General features: G+C 39.1%; 1 protein-coding gene across 2 annotated transcripts in view; it reads left to right on the plus strand.

Annotated features, from left to right (window-relative positions):
• slc8a1b (solute carrier family 8 member 1b) overlaps positions 1-23991 on the plus strand; it is a 148220-nt gene that overhangs the window by 91681 nt on the left and 32548 nt on the right. Inside the window, exons 5-6 of one of the 2 annotated variants that reach the window (XM_032552898.1) lie at positions 6112-6221; positions 22730-22875. In XM_032552898.1, coding sequence (XP_032408789.1) covers positions 6112-6221; positions 22730-22875 — 256 coding nt within the window. Of the gene's footprint in view, positions 1-5621; positions 5741-6111; positions 6222-22729; positions 22876-23991 lie in introns of both variants that reach the window. The other variant, XM_032552897.1, reaches the window with a different exon arrangement.

The following is a 23991-nucleotide window of genomic DNA, read 5'->3' on the forward strand; positions in this document are numbered from 1 at the left end:
TGGACCATAGCAGAAGGAAAACTCTTTGGAGCACTATCTGTTGTGCAAAGTGATTCAGATTGTATTTTAATTTAAAAAAGAAGCACTTAAGTCTCATTAGATTTAGTGGGTTGTAGTCCCCATAAGATTGGGACTTAAATATAACCTGAGACTGTAAAAAGTACATCTTTGCCATTTCTAAAAATGATTTAACATTTAGCTTTTTGATTGAAAGCATACGAGATGCATTGATCTGTAAAAACATGTATCGGTAGAGCTGCTGGAAAAGGAGGGGCTCATGGAGCGCAAAGAAAACAAAATAAGTCGTAACTGTGACTCGGTTCCCAAATCTCTTACTAAGGAGCTAGTCAGATTTATTTATTTAAAAAAAAACGAAACTATAAACTCATAGAGCAGGCTGAAAAACAATAAAATGATAAATGTATATTTGTACTGTGAAGAAAAATTAGAGGCATGCAGCAATTTGACAGGAAGGCCATGAGAGAAGCAGGAAGTGAGACACGAAGGCAAAGTAAAACACATCCGCTTTGGGGGAAAACATAGCCTTTGCTTTCCTACACAATTTCACAGCTCACTCTGGGCTTTCTTCCATTGACTTTGATTTCTCTGGTAGACTTTCTGTTGGACCAATCAGTGAGCAGGAGGAGTCATTGCGAACGAGGACCTCGATTTTCTGCGCCGTGTTAGAATCGTAGTCAGTCTGCAGGTTGAGCAACGGCAGCAGAGGAAGCGAACGAAGCCGTTCAGTTTGTGTTGGCTAAGCTTCCAAATACTGAGTTGACATGAACGGCCGCTTCGTTTGGCTCAGCTCTTCTCTCTTCGCAGTGGAGGACGGTTGCTTACAGCGCAGGCAATTTCCAATTACCATTTTCTCAACGTTCAGTTTGTCATTTCTAAAGGAAACTGAATATTTTTCTGTGGTAAACGGAAAATGATACACACAAATTGTTCTATATCTGAAAATTGTCACATTTGCGTACCCTCAGCTGTAAAGAGAATTCTGAAACTATAGCATCTGTGTCAGCAGAAACTAGTCTTGTATTTTAAATCTGTAACAAAACGTACACTCCGTTTGTCTTGCAACAGAAACAAATGGCACTTGTTATCCGTATTGCTACAACAGCAATCGGAGAATCCTTTAGTTTCTTATAAGGTGAGCTTGGAAAATTACGTGGACACAAAAATTGATGGAGCGAATCAAGAGCTGAAGAAAAACAACAGATGCAGGGAAATTGTATTTTTGTCCAATCTCATCTCCTGCTGACAGAGTTGGCATTTGTAGTGTACACGACTGTGTGTGTGCGTGTGTGGAGCTCAATCTTCTGGCTGCGTCTTTCAAAAATCTTAATGTTTATCTGGATGGTTTTCTGGACGCTTTCTCCGTTTTAAGCGTTGGAGAAGTGCTTTCCAAACACTGTCCAAACTTTTTACGTACGAAGGCTCAGCGACGGGAACGGCAGACGAAGTGGAGGGAGAGCAAATGAGAGGAGATGCATGCAATTGGGAGAAGCACTGGAGTGGAGATCTGTCACAGCTGCTCAGATTGTTTTTTTGTTTCTTTTTCTTCCTGCTTTTTAGCAAAGTCAGATGGAGGGCATCTCTGCGGAAAGACGGATATACACACATCGCGATCCCTAGAGTAACTTGTGTGTGGCTGTGTGCATATTTGGATTCCTGCAGCCAAAATTCCTTTAGTGTGCTCATGTGGGGGGCGTGAAGGCTGGCTAGTGTTAAAAATGTGTGAATGCTGCCATGCGAGTGTGATACCACCTTTGCCTGCGAGCGCCGCTGTGTTGACATCCCTGTGGGGACAAATCTGACTTTGAGGTTGCAGGTGTGGTTGAGGCTTTTTGACGACTAAGGACGCTCACTCAGGTAGCAAATATTTAGAGAAAAAAGTGTTAAAAACTTGTGCATTTTACATTCAGTTGGTCCATTAGCTCATATTTCAGCACATTTAATGAATTTATTTTGAACAGAACGCACAAAAGTCAACACATCTACTTTAAGGATCGTCGGCAGATTAAAGCACAGTCTCGGACAAGGAGGTTCTGTCGATGAAAATGTTTTTTATTCGTCACACATGATACCGAAGTCAAAGCTGTGCAGACTAAATGCAACGTGAATGTTCGTAAACAGATTCGCCGGCAGTAGAAAGACTCAGATGCACATTTCTGCTCTGGAAACGATCTCTTTCTGCGGCTGTTTTTTTTTTTCAAATAGGATAAAAATAAAGCCAGCTGATGATGATTATGTACGTCTTGACTGCAGCGCTGAAGTCCATATACTTGTGCATTTTTCTCATCTCGTGTTTGGTGGTCGTCTGTGAACTGGCATTCTAAAACAAGCTAAAAAGGACAAAAGATTTGGGGAAATATTTGCAGTTGCGAGTTTGAACACAGTGTCTTGCAAGAAGATTTGTGCTGTTTGAAGTTTTTACACATTTTCATGTTACCACAAACTTATTTATTGTTATGTTTTTGTGGTGTTTTGTGGTGGACAAAAGTTGAAAAGTGTGTGTGTTTTTTTTGTTTTGTTTTTTTGTAGTAACCTTCTAATAGGTGTGTATTGTTTTCTGGGGCATTTTATGGAAATCTGGGCATCAACTCAGGTGTTCTACCCTGTCTCCTCAGTGAGTGGTTTAGGATTTATTTTTGGAAGCAAAACACAGGCTCTGAAACATTAGATTAATCACACAAAACATTTACTACATCGCCAGTTTGTTTTAAATGGTTTTCTTTACTAGGCAAACCCAACTCAGAGCTGTTTTCTCATGTTGACTGCCGATCCTTTGAGTCCCTCTCTGGTCGGCTTTATCGAGGTGCTATCTTTGCTCTTCTCCCTGTTCAGATCCGTCCTGCTAAAATAAAGGCAACAATCACTTCTATAAAGACATTTTGTTGCTTCTATCATGATGTACTTGATGTTTTATTTGTTTGAATTCAAGATTGTGATCTTACAAATATATGTATGACGTAAAAGCCATACCAGTGGTTATGTTTTACTACTGACAGAGGTAGCTGTGAGGTTTCTCAGTCATGACATCCTGAGTATTTCCATTTATTCAGCAGTGAGAGTAAAGTTCTCAAAGGCGCCACCTTGTGGAAAAGGAGAAGTCGACTCCATCATTTCTTCAGGGTCGGCCTGGTGGTCATGGGATTCTCTGCAGCAGAAGGGTAAATCTGTTCTCCATCTGCTGCTGAGAGACAAAGCTAGGCACAGTTATCCCTCTAATGCAATAAGCTAAACTCTGTTGCCTCTCTTTGTATTTGCCTGTGGCATTAGAATATATATATATATTTTTTGTTGTTTTGGTTTTTTTTGTTTACAGCGTTAGAGTGACGCAGTTGATTTGACATGTGATGCATAAAATTGGATGAATGAACACCACTGTGTTCTGTCAGAAAAACAAGTGGAGTCGAGCTATTTTTGAATAAACGCTCATAATCGATGACGTCGGCATCATCGTCTCGTCGTTAGAGACGGCTGCGTTAGTGTGTGTGTCCCTTTCTGCTTGAAGAGGTCGCATGTATCCGAGCCGTTTGGCGAGCCTGGGTTCAAATGCAATGCAGCGTTTTTTTCACGGAGCGTTCAACACGGGCTCCAGATCTGTGATCGGAGATGACGCTCACACAGGGTGTGTGTGTTCCCATTTCCTACCCCGTGGGCCGGATTACGAGTTTTCTCTCTGCTGCCTTTTTGTCATTGCCTGTAGTGGATTTGGATCAGACCGAGGGTTTTGTTCCGGACTGAAAATGCAAGATAAACAGCCATGTCTGCAGGCACTCGTTCACACACGGAGCACGAAATATAGCGTCAAAGATGACAGAGGCCAACTTCAACAACGAACGCCCTCAGTTCCACACACTTCACTGTGAGGAGTTTCATAGATACAACCACACCGTTGTTGCTCAATAAAAAAAACGGCTTCCAGGAGATTATATCCTTGATTTCTCACATTCACACATTGCTGTTGCATTTCACAGCCAGGTTTGTTGTTGTTTTTTTAAAAATATCACATCGAATAGGTGAGGGAGAACAGCAGGACAAAAGTCACGACTGTGTATCACAAGTTTTGATATAATCATGTCTGTGCGACGGATGACTCGAAGTGGAAATCTGAGCTTACATTCCCAGCAGAGTGCAGACAAACGCTGATTTCAAGAGGTACTCGCGGTGTTTCATGTGTCAGTCTCACATATGTTTGATTGTTGACTGGTGTGTGATCAGTTTATATTGACCAAATATAATTTCAGTATTTCTGTATCAGTGTAGCATAAAATGCTTTGAGCGGTCAGTTTGGCTGGAAAAGCGCAATGTAAATTCAGTTTGTTTACATTTTATTCATCGATCATTTAAATTATGGCTGGTACTTTAGTGCATTTTTAAAAAATATTACATAGATTTCAACATATATTTAAAAAAACAATTACATACAATAGTTCCGGCAGGAACCTTTGTATTTATACAATTCTGGTAGGCCCTTAAATCTGATGCACAAACGCAACGGATGACGAACCCTCTTCCCTTGACCTGCTGGGGGTTCAATTTTGCCTCAAACAATGTGATGGGATGCTGGAAAAGACTACTGTGTGTGCAAGTTGCTCAAAAAGGTGTTGGCCTATGACCAAATCCTGAATTATCATCTCAAACCAAAACATTTTGCTGCAGTTACAGACGTCCCCAACACTGTCAGTCTAAACTGAGATCAGACAAGATTTCAGGGAGAGATTTGCTCATTTTTAGCCCCCTCAAGGATTCTTGTTTTTTTGCTCTTGAGTGATGGAGACTTTGCGAGATCAGTCTACCTGAGCCCAGCCTCTTGTGTTTACTGAAGGACTCTTTCTATACATGGATTATTCTAATATTTTGGTTCAGCTTCAGAATTAAACTGGAACAGTGCGTACTATTCTGATAATTGATGAACAAGTCCAGCATGTCTGGACCTGCAGCTGACTTTCGGCAGCCAGACTTGCCTTGCGCCAACATCATTACTTAGGACTAAATGTACAGTATGTGGGTCAGAGGAGGATTACAAATGCGGATCATATTTGAACCAAATAAGCACCGCTATCCGTCTTGGTAGGTGAGAGAAGTGTTGATTTTATGAAAACACGTGACACTAAATGTTTATGATTGCATGTTTGGTGCTACAGACTCTGCAGCTGAATAGTTGTAATGTTGCGTCTGATTGATGTCAACTTGTCATATAAGTCTGCAAATCCCAAACTTCAATTTAAAAAACATGTTTATATACTTCATGCACCACTTCCAGTGGTCTTTAGCGTTTATGTGTTTGATGTTAACAAATGGACTTGGTATCTACTTTGAGTTTAAAATTGAATGGAGTCCTGATTAGGATGTTTGCTGAGCACAGAGTGGCTTTCACGAGATCCATCTGGTTTGTACTGATTTGAGCTAATTTAAATGCATCAAAGATGAAAGAGGCAATAAATAATCCGTCTGTCTCCTGATGTGAGCCTGTGGGGAATGTGGCTTTTTTTATTATTATTATTATTTATTTCCTGCTTCTTCTTCCAGTTTCTGGCTTGTCCTGTCCTCACTGTTCTGCCTTCTTTATCTTCTCCTTTTCCCCTCTGCCTTCCCTCCCGCCCCTTCAGTAAAACCATCAAGGTGAAAATAATTGATGATGAGGAGTACGAGAAGAACAAAGCCTTCTACATCGAGATCGGAGAGCCTCGCCTGGTGGAGAGCAACGACGCCAAAGGTCAAGAAGAGGGTGAGCCGCCTGACCGGTTCTGAAAGCCGACCATGTGCAGCTCCAGAGCGTCCGCCATACCGCAGTGGCTGCATGCTGCTAACACGGAAACTCCACAGGAGGAGACGTAGTTTTCAATGTTCTGACTCTTCGTTTTACTCTCCTCCTGATGCGTCCGGGGTGGGGGGGGGAGCATGCAGCCGACTGCGGGGTCACCTCATCTCGCCACATCTACCACCTAGCTTTGTTTTGTTCTTGTGTAATCGTTTTATATGTGTTTTAATTTGCATACCTTGTCATGCCATTTTTTTGTTGTTGTTGTTGTCTTCCATGCATGAATTTACCACCTTCCTTCTGTATGTGTTTGTGTGTACGTGTGTTGTCCCATACAGGAAGACCATAACCGTTAGAATCTTAGACCGGGAGGAGTACAGTAAGGAATCCTCCTTCTTCATTGTGCTCGAAACCCCCGAGTGGAGACGCAACAGGAAGGAGCAGACAGGTGTGATGGGCAATCGGCATCGATCGTACACTTTAACTCTCTCTTAAACTTCCCTGGTTTCCAAAACTTGGAGCGGCGGGGCAATTCCCAAATTGTAGTGCATGATTTGTGGTTATGTTATGTCTTTCCTGTGCAGCATGTCATTGTCTCAATGGACATTTTGCTTTGAGTTGAGCTTTAGTTCGATTCCAATTGAAATAACCAAAAACCCAATGTTTTTGTCAGTAGGTAAGTAAGCCTACTTCCCCAACCCAACAACTCACTTTTCCACAAGAGAAATGTGGGAAAAAAAATTTACTGGTAGTTTTATACTTTACCACGTAATCTGAAGGTTTTTGCCTAAATGCAGGTGGCACTGATTGACTCAAAATTTGTCAATAGTCATCAGATTTCAATACCAGAGTTTAGAGTAATGGAGCCATAATTTGCCACATATTAGGCTTCATGAGGCCTTGGTTTCCATCTTTTTGTGATTGTCATATTTTCTGAGACTTGGGTTAAAAACTTTAATTGAATTTTCTTGCTGACTGAACTACACAAGCTGAAACTCAAACTTTAAACTGTTAAATGAAAGGCTTACCAATATCAAGGTATAATGAGGTTTAAAATGCTTTTATCACAACTGTACAAATCTTCTTCAGCTGTGCAAAAAAGTATTTTTCTCCCCCTCTTATAAGATGGGCAAATTTGGCGGATTAGAAATGTCCAGTAACAAAGATGGGCAGTCGTGTTGAATATTAAGAACCATCACCCTTAACCCTATTTCTAAACCTCAGTTGGTAACCTAGAAGCAGCAAGCGTGTTAAGCAGCTAATTGCAGGTTTGCTACCGGAGCATACACCCCAACTAATTCGCTATCTAATATCACACGTTACTCTGTAAAGTACAGAATGGCAAACTGTAGAATTTTTGGAGAAATAAATACTTAAAAACTACTCAAACTTAGCTACATTTAGGCACTAGTGTTTTATATTTTTGCTCAAATTGATCCATGAAAATGAGAAAAGTGGTTGTCAAAAGCAAAATCATTTTGGATCATTTCAAAACGGTTTGAGGTGACAATTGTTGCTTTTCCTTTAACTGTGGTATTTTAGTCATACTGTTAGGAATTGCATATTGTATCAACTTCAAACAGGAAGGTACACCATGTAATTTAACCAAAAACGTCGAGCCAAAATTCTGTGAACGGCATCAGCAGCACATGGAAAGTAGCCCAATTATGAGCTAACAGCACTTAGCTCGTCTATCGACTGTGAACTATGTAGTTTACATCAATAAGGCAGCAGTTCTATTACACAGATGGTAAGCAAGGAGAACTCATTAAGCAGTGTGCCATTATTCATGTGTTAATTCTGAGTCATGGACTAATTAATAATGCATTGCCATAATGTGATTCGCTTTATGATTTGTACTACTAATTGAACTGTTACAACACTACCCTGGTGCCATAACAGCTGAGTTTTGTTTTTTTTAAGTATAGAACGGTACAACAGTTTTAAATCACCTGTAATTTCATTATATCTCCAAAACAATCTGACTTTCTATTAACGTTTTAGAGACGATTTGATTCGAAGTTCCCCGGTCTTTCTGAAGGACTCTCAAATTCTTTCATTGAAATCCAGCTGCTCTCTGCCATGTACGTAACCATGGCAGCACGTGGTCCCACATTTTCCTCCACACATGAGAAAAGTGGACATGTTGAAACCAAAAAGACTAATTTACTAAAAGACACCAAAATACATCACCATTCATTTCACTACAAAAAAGATATAGAGACACGCATATATAATTGATTTATGCTTTGCTACTTGACAAACAAGCGTATCTAATTTTCTCAAGAGGGTATTATTTTAATGTTTTTGTTCATCTAAACTTGTGAAGGTCTATTATCTATGATGTAACTTATGAATTCACTGACAAACCAATACAAATTTAAAGCACTTTTTAATGTAAATATTACCCATTATGATATTAACACAAGCCAAAGTATTTCTTAAGGTCGTATTTTGACAATATTTGAGTTGAATGTTTAGTGAGCTCAAATATTGACAAGAAAATAACAGTTTGCACACGAGTTACAGTCAACGAGTGCTTCTGTTCAACATTTTTTCAATTCTTATATTTTTAAAAACATTTACTCCTTTTTACGTGGAAGCGGAATCACACGATTCACTCCTGTCATCATCTTTGTTTTATTTTTTTTTTCCTTCAGGCTGTGCGGTCGCCTATCTACTGAGAAGATGGTCAAATGTTAAGATCTGCTTTTCACTCGATGCAGTTTGAAAATGTCACTTTTCAGATGTTCACATAAAGCCTGGTGACGGAGCAAAAAGACAAACTATAGGCAAAATGGGAACAATGTTGTTAACCAGCTGACCTAAAATAAAAATGTTACATTTATAAATGTTTACATTTTAGAAATACAGTGATGGTGGAGAAGCCATCGAAAGCTGAATCAGCTTACATTTCAAAAAAATTCTGGCTTTAAGAATAGCATGTTTAATTACTCCAAACATCTTAAGACTAACTGATAATGGCCTAAAATATTTTTGTAGTTACGTGGTAATGCGTTGTAGTGGTCAAAATTGTACATTTCTGTATAAAATAAATTCCAAATTGTAATATTAAATAAAGTCTAGTTGTTTTTAGGCACTAAACCTCTCATGGCATAAAGTCTAGAGATATATTTTCCCACTTAACTCGTCTAAATACTTAACTAAGTATTTTCCCACTTAAACTTCTCAGTCTAAGCTCTTATAAATGACATTGAGTGCTTTAAGTTTTCACTCTTGGTTGAATTTACATCCGACACCTTTAGACCCCAGAAGTTCGTAAAACCTCAAAAAAAAAAACCAACCTTTTCCTGAAATCATTGCTAAAGTCTCATCTCGTTCAGACGACTTTGATGATGACTCCTTACCCCCCTAGATGTAATGGGCAATACTCTTCAACTTCTGTTAGGTTCACACTGCGCATAGTTTGTTCCATTCAGTTCTGAAATCACAAGAAAAATTGATCTGAGGGCACATTACGCTGGTGAAATGCACACCCTGAATCTTAACTCTAACGTAATTAGCAGCATCACAGAAGTAATTTCATCTGACATGGCCACAAATCAACAACATGTTAGTCAGCTCAAGTTAAATCAGCCCATTACTGATCTTCTCTTGCCGTCTAAAAGGTTTTTTTTTTTGTTTGTTTTTTTTTGCCATTAATCTCACCTCAGCTCCTCTGCGCAGCCTGATTAAAAGCAGCTTTCTCTGCGTTTGATTCACTCACACACTTAACACACAGCTCAGTGCCGCCATTGTGGTGATAGTAGTGTGTGTGTGGGGGGGTGTGTGGGGGTGTGTGTGTGTGTGTGTTTACCAGCCTTCGACGGTGGTTGCATAGTGATCAAATACAAAGGCTGGATATCACATTATCACAGTCAGGAGATCAAACACACCTCCAGGGACACACAGAGCAGACACTCGCCATCTTCAGGCTGCAACTGGGTTTGTGTGTTTAATGGCTGTTTTATGAACTGATGTGGTTCTCTGTGCTAAATGAGCCCAGCATAGAGCTTTATTGCTTTGGACCGTTTCAGGCTGCGTGTGCATGTTGTTCATGCATATGCGTACGCATTTGGGAATTTGTTCACAAAAGCCAGCAAAATCTTTAAAAAGAAAAGAAAAAAAGTTGGTCTTGGTCTATGTTTAGTGCCAACAATATATAAAAAATATATTTTAAAAAAAATTGTTTAAAATAGATTTATTTAAACGACTTCTTCAAAAATATATCCATTTTTTGTTCTTTTGGGTTTTGTTATTTTTTGCCAAGTTATGGTTTTATATAGTCTATAGCCAGTTACAAAGGGTCATATTAGAAGAAGGGCGTACCATATAAAAAAATATCTCATATATTGCACCCTAAAATGTTTTTTTATCCATACATGTTGAGTATATGAAACTGGAATACAAAGAAAATAACAACAACAAAACGTAAAGCAAGTCTCAAATGTTTTTACTCTACATGAAGTCAGTATAAAATATTTTTTACTTTTTTGTTGACCAATATTTCTGGCTGTGAATTTGATTATTCCGACGAATAATCGAACTAAAAAAAAAAAATGCACATTTTGCAGATTTTCAATTTAACTCTTTTTGATACAATTAGAAGTGGATTAAAATTGCAAACAGACAAATGACTCCATTTCTGTAATTCAACCACTAAACCTGGCTTTCCTAATGAAGTCTAAACAGCGATGTCAAGAGGACATGTGGGTGATTTTTCATGTTGTTTTTGGACTAAGTGGGCGTTTTGACCTGAAATGTTCATAAGATGTCCACTGGACGTCAAGTGTTTTGTAGGAAGTGCTTGGAAGAAGTTAAACTTCAGTCAGTTTGGATAATTTAGCTGTAAATGCAGCATTAATTCTCCATATGCCTAAAAATGCTGCATTCAAGGCTTTTTACTGTGAAATTACTGACCAACAAAAGCCATTTGCCCATTTATAATAATAAAACAGATTAACACCAGTATTTTTCCTGAAGCACATATATTCACTTCATGCTATAAATTTGCATTTTACAGCAAAAATGAGTGAATTGTGTCAAACGACTCGATCTTCTTTTCTGTCCCTTGTTGCTGTTCAATGATCAAAGCGCCGGTTCTCCCGGTTAACTCCCCTCTGCGCGTTACAGAGAGACTCCTAGATGTAAATTTGATTTTTTTTTCTTCATGCATTTTCACACATTCTATCAGAGAATTTGAAATAAGCTTTAAAGTACCCTCCATCAGAGTCGACAGCTGAAAAAGAGGAACAAAACACTCAAGTGTTGATTAATTAATGTGTGTTAATTGTCCCTGCAGACATAAAATCTGGGGAAAAAAAGAGAGAAAAAAACCCGGCTTGTACAGCCAAGTGATTTTTGGAATCCTGTTAAACTTATTAATTAAATAAATTAAAGCAAAAAGTATTTTATACTGACTTCATGTAGAGTGAAAACATTTGAGACTTGCTTTACGTTTTGTTGTTATTTTCTTTGTATTCCAGTTTCATTCTCCATTATTGATCCAGTGGCGTAATGATCATGATACCAAAATCAATAAATTAAAATAATCATTAAAAAGTACATTTCAGTAGTTAAATTGAAGTCAAAACTTATATACAGTAGACTGATTGCAAAAACTGGAACGTATTTTATACATGTTAATCTAGTTGAGTTTGCCTTGAAGCAAAAAATTTAATTTAATTTATAAAATTTGAAAAGAAAAGAGACATTTTAAAGAAATGAGTACTTGCATAGATGTTTCTTTAATGTTCTGTTTTTGGCTCTTTTTATTTCCGCTTTGGCAAATTCCAGATTCTTTATTTGGTTTAGATCAGGGGTCTCAAACTCCAATCCTCGAGGGCCGCTGTCCTGCAATTTGTAGATGTGCCTATGCTGCACCACACCTGAATAAAATAATTAGGTCATTAAGGCTCTGGAGAACTGATCTACACAAGGAGGAGGTAATTAAGCCATTTCATTCCAGTGGTTTGTACCTGTGGCACATCTAAAAACTGCAGGACAGCGGCCCTTGAGGACTGGAGTTTGAGACCCCTGGTGTAGATCAAATCCTTTGCTGAGGTATAGATTGCTTGTGCCTGCTTTTATACCAGACTTCTTTTTTCCACTCAATTTTCTACAAATATGCTTATATAAAGCTCTCTATAAACTTTTTTTTAATATTCACAACGATTCCATCTTGTTCTACTTATGAGAAAGCTTCCAATATAGCCCCTTTCGGCAGTTTCCCCAAGGCCGATGTGAACTTGTTGGTGCATCTGGTAGGTGAATTCTTATAGAGTGATCGCAGCATTTGTATTTTTTTTATTTTTCCTATGGGCATAGCAGCAGACCTCACTTAAACCTTTTTGGGTTCGCGGCTGAATATTTCCAGTTCTTGAGCTGGTGTGTGGTAGCCCCAGGACAGCAGGAGGCAGAGGAGAGTTCACTGCAGCCTTTGAACCTTTTGTCAGTCATCAGTGTGAGGGAGAGCAGAGCGTTAGGATAGAGAAGCGCTGAGGGGGAAAAAGAGCTGAGAACACATCCGCCCTGCAGAGATCGGTGACCCCCGTGTCCTCATGCAGTAACATGTGGTGCCAAACTCAAATGGGGGCAAACCCAAACTTTTAAATCTCTCCATATCGCTCCATGTCTCTATGCAACACCCCTCAAACCTCTACGTGTTTTGTGGCAACCACATATTTCAGTTTATTTCATTTGGATTTTTTGACAGACCAACATAAAGTTGGTCATCAAATAAATCTACTAGTTAAAGTTGAAGCTACAAGTCTGCTCGGGTGACGAGTTGCTTTAAACATCCAAAGACTTTTGGCTTTTCTTCTTTGCAAAATGCCTCTCCGATCATCAGATTGGATGGAAATAATTAAATTCTCTTACGCCTTGCCATAAATGACCCGCTGGATGGATTTAGATTTTTACTTTCACTATTTGCTTTAATTACAAGTCGTTTGTGCTACTAATTAATTCGCCTGCAATCAGTTATCTGTGTGAACGTTTTATGAGCCCAAAGCTAACTGCGTGCGCAGAAGATCTGCGGTGACGTCACACAGCAGCACACAGTTTACTAAAACAACAACCGATGAAGCTTTTAAAGTTTGTTCAGCAGCTGGCCGCGTTGTCACAAAATCATAACAAGTCGGAGGAAGCTAATAAAAAGAAAGGACAGCTAATAGCGACGGCCTTTTATGAAGTGCTAACTGTGTGGACGTTTGTCTGGAAGGGATTGTGATGTGATGCGCCTCACTGCTGTCATTATATGTGATATTTTCAGCCTCTGTTTACATCCAGATTTACTGTGTCTGCTGGTGCAGAATTATGTCTCGCATCAAATCAAAAACGCATACAAAAGCTGAATAAAATGCGATATGACCGTCAAATTTTGTTTGGGTGTAAAGACCATAATCGGGTCATCCAGAGTGCTGTAAAAAAGTCTCCTCTAGGTCAGGTGGGGCAAAAAGAAGCAGATTTGGGTCACATTTGCCTGCTGTTTGAACATCGCCTAAAGGTTCTCAGCCACCTGAGCTGCGAATCTCTGGATCTCCAACATTGAAATTGGACAAATTTGCAGAAAAGTTACATGACATTAATAGTTCCAGTTCCATCATCCCCGCTTCTGCATCTCCTCTCCCGTGTGAAGGGGTGTGTGTGTATGTGTTTATAATTGCACTGTGGGGGATGTGAATCGAATCGACGCAACATAAGTGCTTTACATTTAAAGTTTAAGGCAAGTTACGAGGCGACAGGGAAACGGCGGTTGTGGTTTAGATCGGAGAAACTATAAAATGAACTGCGATGCTTTCTCCAAATATTGAAACGTGATGATGCGACAGCATCTGCGTGAGTTTAATTGTGCATTAGTGCAAAACATCCATCATCATCCCCAGCACCAAATAAGATGGTGTCAAAGCACAATGAAATAATTGGAGACACAACGCTGTTGTGCTGCCGGAGTGTGTATGTTTACCAGCATTTCTTCATATTAGGACTGATCATTAACGTGGACAAATTGGCATATGTATAATGGCAAACAGCATTAGATCACTTTATGGGTTACCTTAAAACGCCGTTGTTTACCCAACGACGATTAAAACCAATCAGCAGATGATGCACATGAATGTTTTATCTTTATGGCAGCAATATCTAGTTAATATTAACAACTGCGCTACTAATGATTTATGGTGTTCGGGCATAATTGGAGCTGTAAAGTCATCATATTATATACACATCTCATGGTAACCACTGTAAATAAAGAAGAAATGTAGCTTTCAGTCTAATTCATTTTAAATGGGATAAAAAATAAAGCTCTCTACTGTAAAACTGATGGAGCTGTTAGAAGGTGACCAGCACTGAAGCAACAGTTTGCGGTATTTGGATTGGCTTCACATCAAAAATACTCAATACGCTCTCGAAGACACTTGTATCAATTACACTTTTACACATTTCAAAACTTTCTTGTGCTTACAGTCTTGCGCTTTTATGAGGAACCAATTGAGCCGCTCAGGTTAGTTCTACCATTTTGTAGCTCACAAACTTCAGATGCATTAAGAATTTTTTATTTTATTTTTTGTCAATTTACATTCAGTGTAATTCAGTTGGATGTAGAGCACACCTGAACAGTCACTGGTTCATGAACACAGTAATAGTATGAATTTAAAAAAAATAAATCTTAATAATCTTCCTTCATTTCAAGCTGTTGTGAACTAAACCTGATGAGCAAAAACTGCTGTTTTTATAGCTGCAGGCAGTGACGTACAAGAACAAGTTTCATGGATGCAGAGGATCCACCCAATCACAGGCTGAATCCTTAATATTGACATGGACATAATTATTCGTACGATACTTTCTCCCTTTACAGTGCATGATCAATATTTCCAAAAATCCTTTCGCATAGAATTTTTACCCCATTTTTTATATGGCTGAAGTCAATTATTACCACAATAGGTCACATTATGTGACCAGAATATCTTAATTTAACAGAATTTATGCAGACATACATTACTCTTCATACAGTGACATTCAACACACAGTTTAATGTGTGGCCCGTGGCGATGCGATACACAAGCGAGAGAAAACACACCTTCGTGTGGAGAACTTTCAAACTCTGTAGGGGGGGAAAAAAGAAAAAAAAAGTCCAATCCAGGTTTCAAACCCAAGAGTTTCCTGTTGCAAAGCTGCTGTGCCGATCGCTGTTCTGCTGCTCACTTTTCAAACGTCAGAGCAAAAATGTTAATGGATTGTAATCATTAAGAACCATATAGCAGGTTACTACAGCAAGTTTGTTTTTTTTAGTTTAGGTGGATTGTTGATTCACAATATTTAAGCAATGTGTGCTCTATGAATCTGTTCAGCTCACTGAAGAGTTGGAGGCACTGTTCAGCCCTGTGGTTGTTTTTACTGCGTTTCCGTAGAGTTGAACTTGATCACTCTATGATCACGTTCTGTTGATGCAGATGATGTCTGAACCGTGACAGCATGCAAACAGAGCGTTCCATGATTTCCTCAAAAATGTTATTTTACCTCACTGCTATCATTCTTCAGCACGTCATATCTGGCAACCTCAGGCGTCAGAATCATGAAGACTTTCAATCTTTTCCATGACAACCAGATTTCAGAGTGATGATCACTGGCAACGACTGCGTCGGCACGCTGTTGCTAAATCAAACTAGACAGGACTGGATTCAAACGTAACTTCTGCTGAGTAACAAGCCATTCATAATTCAACTGATAAGTAATTCAGCTTTTTTTCCAAAACTCTGAATTACGTATCAAATAATGTATTATATTAAAAGTGAAACATTTTAATTGCTTTGAATTATTGCTCCCCCAAAAGTTCATTTTTGCAGTGCGCAAAAATCTTTCCACTTATTAAAGCCAGCTGGCAGCAGATGAGGGAAAAATGAATAATCGTCCCCGAATCACACTTCCATTAAGACTCCAAACAAACCGACGGAAAATGTCAAGTGAATCCGAATTGTCTAGCGCGATTTCGGTGCTTGAATGTCACACTGTAATTGGTCATCACTGAATGGGCGCATTACAGAAAGTCTGCTAAATACCAAATCAACAATCATAAAACCGCTGTAATAACAATTGGCACCAGCAGATAATTCGCCGACGAGACGCAGACAAAAGATCCCCCCGCACCGCCAGGCGTTGCTTGGACGTGTTGCTGACAAATCATGGCTGGTAGACATTATTAAGCAGCTTTTGTGTGGAAATGTCATTTGTGGTTGCTAGGGGCAACAGGATAATCAACCGCTGAGCGCGGCGCCTTGCCGTTTGAAATCACAAGCGTTTTCTAAATGAATCGTCATCGTCAGACCTTGAGTCATGTGAACAGTTTGATGTAAAATCACAGGTATTGCACTATAGACAATCTAATTATTTTTTCACAGTAAAATTTGAGAAGTTGATCGAGCTGGACATTAGTGGTGCTAATCTGTCAGAATGAAGATGCTCTTATAGTCATGTCAAAACTTGCTTTGGAGAAAATGATGCGACCTTTGCAAAACATATTTTTTGACCACCTTACATAAGCCTTTCTACAGTTTCAGGTCTTTTTCCTGTTCCTCTTGTTGAAGCTAAGACGTCCAAACGTTGAGACAGCATAACATAATCTTCTGCCTTCACTTGATTCTAGTTTGTCCCTTCCTCATCCTCTTTTCGTATAATACCCACACTTGCTCCTTTTGCCACCGCCGCCTCCTTTTCTTTCAGCTCTTTTTCTTAAAATCCTCCTCAGATTTCACTCCTTCTCATCTATCAGCCGTTTTCTCAGCCCATTTCCTCTGCATCTTCAGTCACTCCTGTTGAACTACAGACCCCATTAAAACATGACATGGTGCGAAGTCTCACCTACATAACAAACGCATGCTACCCCCTGTCACCATTTCCTGTGCAATGTTTACACCTCTGACAGAACGTATACTATACAGAGCGGATGCTCGGTCCAAAAGGAGGAGAGAAGGCAAACAAAATGGGGAGATGAGTGACAAAAATTAAATACACGAAAAGGAGTAAAATGTTTATCACACAAAATAGAAACATAACCCTGCCAATTAAGAATGGAGGAAATCCAGTAAACAAAAGCAGAAAGAATTAAATTAGATAAATTTATCAAAACTAAAACAAACAGCCAAAAGCGTGGCAGACACGGTTGGAGTTGGAGACCTTTCTCAAGTTTTTTTTTTTTCCTCCAAGCAGTCATTTTCTTCCATCAGCTTTGCTGCAGTTGTACAGATTTAAAGAAACACAGCAGTTCTGAAGAGCATTATCTGACTGAAATTGTATCTTTTGTTCTCCCCATTGCTAAATCCTGAACCAGCCTACGGTTTGAGCTAAAGAAGTGAGAATCTCTGGGCAATCTGGACAGAACGTGCAAAGAAAAATAGCCGAATATCCCTCTCTCTGCATGTGCTGCTTGCAAAATGTTATGGGAAAAGACTAAGTGCCATCTTATTGGCAACAGGGGATTGAACAAAGTGTTAACAGCAGGGGATCCAATCATTGTTGAAGGCAATTATTCCCTAATGTAATTTTCCCCGTTAAATAAATGTTGTCGACGTGTTTCAATGACAGGCTGTGCTTCTACAACATAGGACGAATTTATTTAAAGCTTATTACACATTACCGACCTGGGGTGCCAATCTGTATGGCTGGTTGTGAGGGTAATCATGATCACAGTGGAAAATTTTAAAAAGCGAACCGTCATAGGTTTCTTTTATTATTATTATTATTATTATTATTATTATTATTATTATTATTATTATTATCAAAGCAGCAGCAGTGATGGTATAGGAAATGCTACTATTATCTCCATTTGAGCTCATTTGCAGCTGATACCCTCTTGACTGCAATATTGTGGATTCTGTTGTGTGAACAAGACATGGATTTAGCGGTGTCGTCCGTCTGCTGAGGCCAGTAAAGTAAAGCCGAGTGAACGGGGGAACAATGTAAGACACAGACAGATGAAAACATCTTGTGCTTTAAATCGGGAAGTAAAGACTAGGAGGATGAGGTCATGAAACAGGAAAATGGAGATTAAGAAGGATGGGAGGCGGGTTATATAATGAAATGCTGAAATTTCAGGATGGGACGCAAATTATGCCCCTTGCGTATTTTAAATCCGATGATTTAAAGGTGCAGCACAGGTCATAAAATAAAACCTGCCCGAGCTAAAAGCAATTTAAAAAAACCCCAAAAAAACACTGTTAGTTATGGAGACGGCTTAATAATCTTTCGTTTAGAAGTCCTTGTGTGGAGCGACAACCGGAGCAATACCTTTGTTTGTCCTCTGGCTTAAAAGCACCCTCATTTGAATTTAATGTGATTCATCCGCAAAGGGGCAGAGAGGGGAAGCGCCGCAGGATGAAAATCCAGTTGATGAATGGTGCGGCTTCGACTCGATGTGGGATCTCTCCCCGCAACATCCACCCTCCGCCAGGACCGTTAGCACTCACGCAGACGGAGGCGAGCCGAAACGGATACTGGCTGGTCGTCTTCGTCCCACTCAATCTGTGGCGTGGCCTTTTAATTGAGTTTGTTCGGTCAACATTACATAATCTGTGACGGTGTGTACGTTTTTGCATGCTAACCATGATAAATTCACTCCAATTAAAGGGGAACCTGGAGAGGCATGCAGTCTCCAGGTCAAGCTTTATGTGACTTTAAGATAAGAATAACAAGGGATGTGGATTTTTCTTTTTCCCCCCCACTCGTTTTGAAATACATATCTCATAGGAGAAAGCAACTTATAATTCACCACATCTGCATTGAATTGTGGTGGCATCTAGTGGCCTTATGCAAGACAAATGGTACAAGCCCGTTTCCCACCAAACAACCAACCAAGACACTTCCACTAACCATTCATTTTTGATTCTTGGTTCTAAAATTTGTGGAATGACTCATAAAGTCTTGGCTCTGACAGCTAGATAACTATGCAAATTTTTTTACTTGACCAATCAGGAACAAGAACTCACGTTGGCTCCTTCACAAAATATCAAGTGTTTGATTAGGAAAAGAAACTTCTTGATGTCCGTTTTGGTCTATTCATCAAAAAGCGGCAATAAAAGCAGCGAACAAGTCACAAGGAAAGAGGTCCAAGTAACATCCTGGACATGTTGCCGGTCTCACAGACATTAACTTAGATCAGGCCTATAAAAAAAAAAAGACATCCAACCCGACCCTAAGCCCATTCCAACGCAACTAATTGCCCCTAATTAGTGGCATAAGCTTGAAATAAACCCGACACAGGATAGAAAAGCGCCACATTTGCTGTACTCCATTAAGTCAAAACATGTCATCAACTACCAGTTCTATAAACTTCCAGACCTCTCACTTGTTAGTACAACTTCTGTCATTTTTAGCATTAGCTTCACATCTTCCAGCTCTGTTGTAACCACACGGGGAGTCGAGTACAAATTTTCTGGGATGTGACTGATGGGAGCGGGTCCATGTGCACATTACAGTCCAATTTCTGCACCTTACTTTGTTTCCTCAACAGGGTAAACCACTTACTCCTTTATTTAGATTACAATCAGATTAACACAACTTTATATCTGTGCTGAATGTATTGTAGGCTTATTAAAAACACGCCACAGAAGCATGACACGCACATCAAGCATATAATTCTGTCCCAGCCCAAATTCCAAGTTGGGCTATAAATCTAAACTTGTACAGAGCAAGCAATACTAGCAAACACTGGTAGATGAGGGCAATTTAGAGCGATCTATTAAACCCAACAATCATGATTTTGGATTGTAGGAAGAAGTCTGAGCACCTGGGAAAACAGAAAACGCCCAAGACAATGTTTGATCCTGGGATTGTTTTAGCTGCAAGCTAACGTTGGAAACAACTGTTGTACCAGTAGACGTGGGTTTTAAAATACAAAGAAAGCAAGTGTCTAATCAGAATGCGCACATGGAGGCCTATAGTTAACATTGCAGATATTTCCCATGCTCTTTATCCGGTTAAACAGCAACTTTTAGCAAGAGACACTAAAACTGTGAATGCTGCAGTAAGGGAGAAAAAACTGATGCCCCTGGTGCTGGTTCCCTTTCTTATTCTTATTCTGTATGTGCAGGTAATCTTATATACTCTATGCAGTAACTCAGCTAAGGGGAACAAATGACCCAGGAGTTCATGTAGACTCATAATCTTCAGGGCTATAATGGCAGGCCCTGGCATTAATAACCGTACTCCCATGGAAAATTTGATCAGTCAGCCTCTCTGCTCACTCAACCTTTTGTTCATACTAGCAAGTTATGAATCTACAGTAAGTCACAGTTACTGACACAGATCTTAAAGGCGGGGAAATACTGGGAGGGCGCCGCTGCATTGAGGTTAATCAAACCGACTTTTTTTATTATTTGGTAAAATTAAAAAGATTGTAAACCGTCAATTGTAATCTCCAGTGCTATCTGGTCTAGCACTATAACCGTGTTATGAAACAGTTCAAAGGTGGAAAAAAAAAACTATTTATAACAATATAATTACACAGTCTGAGTATTCAGTGTACTAAAATTTCTATGTATAATGCTATTTTAAAAAACGATGGTTCTGTCTTTTGTCATTCAAATTTATCAAACGTGACTCTGACAAACCGGTAGGCCGGCTGGTAATGTCAACATTTAGAGTATACCATTTCATTTTCATAACTTCCTTTAAAATTATGTTAAAATTTTAAATGCGGTTACATGTCCAAAATAACCGCATTAGATGAAGACCAAGCTAAAAAGACAGTCGAAATTTTCTGGGGATGTCAGGTGTGTGTCCCAATCGATTTATCAACTGGTAAAGACGCAGAAAGTAGTGATGGTGAAGTTTCTACCTTAAAGTTTGAGTCCATACAGTCCAGATTAAAGTTGAGTAATCAGGGGAAGTGTTTACCTCAGAGGAGTACTTTTGAGGCGTTAAAATCCATCCCGAGTCATTAAATCAGAGGTAACCACTTTACATGCAAACAGAATCGTAGCCACATGAGCTCAGCAACAAGCGGAGCAACAACAAATGTTTCTGAAAAGTTATAAGCATTAAATTAATTGGACTGCATTGCGATGCTGACCCATTATACACTCCACATTTATATTTAGCATTTAATTGTGTGTGTGTGTGGCGTCATTCTGGCTACAGGCTCTTAAAAGCTCACCTGTGCAGAAATAGCTAGCAATGACATAAGAGAAGAAATGGATAGTAACACTGGGTGCAAATTATTTTTTGGAAGTTGTTTATGTTTTTCTCAACTGAATTAGGACTATTTTACACCGCTGAATCCAAAAATTTACATCCATTTTTTTCAATCAGGTTTTCATCCTAATTTGGTTTAGAGAAATCTGATCCTGATTATGGAAAAAAAAAAAGAGAAAAAAATTGTTTTCTAACAGAGTGTATTAATTAAATGTTACAAACTTGGATGTCTGTAAATTGAATAATAAGCACTGACAAGGGTAAGTACATGTAAATTGAACATTACGTCTTCATTGTGCAAATTTCTCCATCTCATTTCTGTCCTGATGGAATCTCTCCCCAGATCCCAGATTCTCAGGAAACCGATCCAGATGTGAGAACACTAAAAGTCGTGCATTTTGATGCTCATGTTGCATCCATAGTTCAGAAAGTTGACCTGATTGAGCAAACCCAATGAAATTTTCAGAGTCAGCACATCAAAATGACCTTAAAACATTTTAAAAACCCCAGACAATTTTTTTTTGGCTGTTGACCAATTGACTTTTCAAAGTTCATCAAAGGCTTTAAAAAATAAAACGACACAGAGGTAGAACATCCGACAGCTTGCTTGCACTACTTTTAGTTTTCTGCTTGGCGTTTCATAAATTTACTGGAAAAACTATTGTGCTTTGCCTGGCGTCACCTTACACTGACCTCAGTTGGTTCTTTCATCTCCTGTCTGTTCGGTCTTTTCACTACGGTGGCAAATAACTCTGGTGATTAAAAACTAAAATTCTGTCAGAAGTCAAAAGAGGGCAACAAAATATCTACTTCAGTCCTAAGTAAGACCGTTCCCCTAATGTGCAAATTCATGTGTCAGCACGTTCCTCCGTACGCTGAGTCACCAGAAGGATTTAAATCAGCAGTTATGCAAGTCTCACTTTGATCCACATAATCAGTCTATTTTACCAGAGGGATTAACTACACCACCCCAAAGTGGTGGGGAAAAAAGGAAAGTGAAAATACTGAAAGTCAGACTGCAGCAGCAGTAAAATGACATGGATAGAAAGCGAGCTACAGGTAGAGGAGAGTGGTCGTTGGTGTAATGTAATCTGTGGAAAGCGCCACAGGATTTCTACCAAAATGCATTGAAAAGATGACTTGTATATTATAATGCTATTAAGCAACCTTGGACTCTTTGCTGTCCAACGTTTTGAAACTTTGTCATTCAAATTGAAACCTTTAAATCCACGTTTTATAATTGTTTTATAATCATAGAGTTTGTTCTACTTTGCTGTTTGATCTGGTTTTTTTTGGGGGGGGGGGTTTGTCAAGAAACCAATTCATTATGTTTACAACAAGTGTTAAGCTTCGTGATGGAGCCATCACATGTGTAATGTCATTCTGCTCTCTGTTTTTCTACTGGAAGCACTTTCATATGTAGGAGCACTCACTAATCTGCTTTGAAAATTGATATAAAGCGAAATATGATTTATTTAGGTTTCATACGTTAAATATTCATAGATTTTCATGCTAAATTTGTTGCTAAGCACTTTAAGAAAATCCCACAAATGCATTAATCAGAAATTTTCCCCTCATCCTAAAAAAAACCCCTCTACTTTTCCCTCTCTGTTTCTGTTCAGAAACTTTGAAGATCAAGGCTTCCTGATTGCCTACAATGCCAAAACCTGACAAACTTTCTCTAGCTTTGTACTAACTCTACCACCTGATGTTTTATATATATATATATATGTATATATATTATTGTTTCTCTCCTGTGATCTTTTTCAGAGGAAAAGCCAAAGGCAGAGGGGGAGGAAGAGGAGCCCCTGACAGGGAAGGATGAAGAGGAGCGACGTATAGCAGAAATGGGTCGTCCCATGCTGGGAGACCACGTCAAACTGGAGGTCATCATTGAGGAGTCGTACGAGTTTAAGGTAAGAAAGCCCGAGTTCCCTTTTTTTTTTTGTAGTTACGGCTATAATTGGAGCCATGCTGTTTGATTGAGTGTATTTATGTCAGGGAGGCTGCTGTTCAGTCATGCTTTTAGACTCTTGCTTTTCTAAATCTGTACTTTAGTTCCTTTTTTTCAGAATTTCCCCCTCAGGCCTGCAGAACTTTTCAGAACACAAAAACTCCTGCTGGATCTAAGTGCTCCTCCGGTTCCAGTCGGCTGATTTTAATTTTGGTTACCGTCGACATAACGGCATCAAAATTAAAGAGAACAACTTGACCTTGCACTTCACCTTAACGTGTGTGCGTGTGCGTGTGTGTGTGTGTGTGTTTGAGGTGAAATCCGCTCCACCCCATCAGTCTTAGTTTAAATGGTAATCCGTAAAGTGATTGCAGCATTTACTCATGACCTTGAACAATGAGGGGATTCAGTTACGGAGCAGTTAGTTTAGAGACAGATTGGGGGAATCACAGTGGAAAACACCATTAATCATTACTGGGAATGGGCAATGAAACGAAAGTAACATACAGAATCCATCAATGACAAAACTGGTTTATGTTTCAGTAGTCAGTCCTGTCAAACGCTGTTGTACATTGATTCTGTTCGTCATATTTATAAAGTCGCCTAAATATTAGGTTGCTATGAAGAAACAGTGGTTCACCTCACTGGTTTTATTGGATCTGACAGACCAGAGGGAGTCAACATGTTTCTCCAAATCTCTGCATTGTCTGTTTTGTGTTTTTTTTGTCTGAGGACATTAAATTGATCTTGTTTGTTTGCAAAAGCTTTAAAAGTTGTTATATATATACAGTATATGTATATATATTTGCTGCCTTTGCTTGGGTTCCTGTTCTCCTCCATGAAGAGATATTGATAAATACCTGCTGAAATATTAATCTAAAGACAGTTTGAAAACTTCACACTGAAAACATCAAGTAGGTCCTGTTCATTATACGTTTTAGGACAATGTTGGCCACAGTGTGTCAAATTGCATGTTGAAAATGCTAAGCTGAAGATAAATGACAAAATACATTAAAAATAACAATCAAACCAAACTGTGTGATCAATAAAGGATAAATAAAACTAGATTAGACTATAG

Source organism: Xiphophorus hellerii, chromosome 22 (assembly GCF_003331165.1).
Source record: "Xiphophorus hellerii strain 12219 chromosome 22, Xiphophorus_hellerii-4.1, whole genome shotgun sequence".
In the NCBI taxonomy this organism is placed as follows: domain Eukaryota; kingdom Metazoa; phylum Chordata; class Actinopteri; order Cyprinodontiformes; family Poeciliidae; genus Xiphophorus; species Xiphophorus hellerii.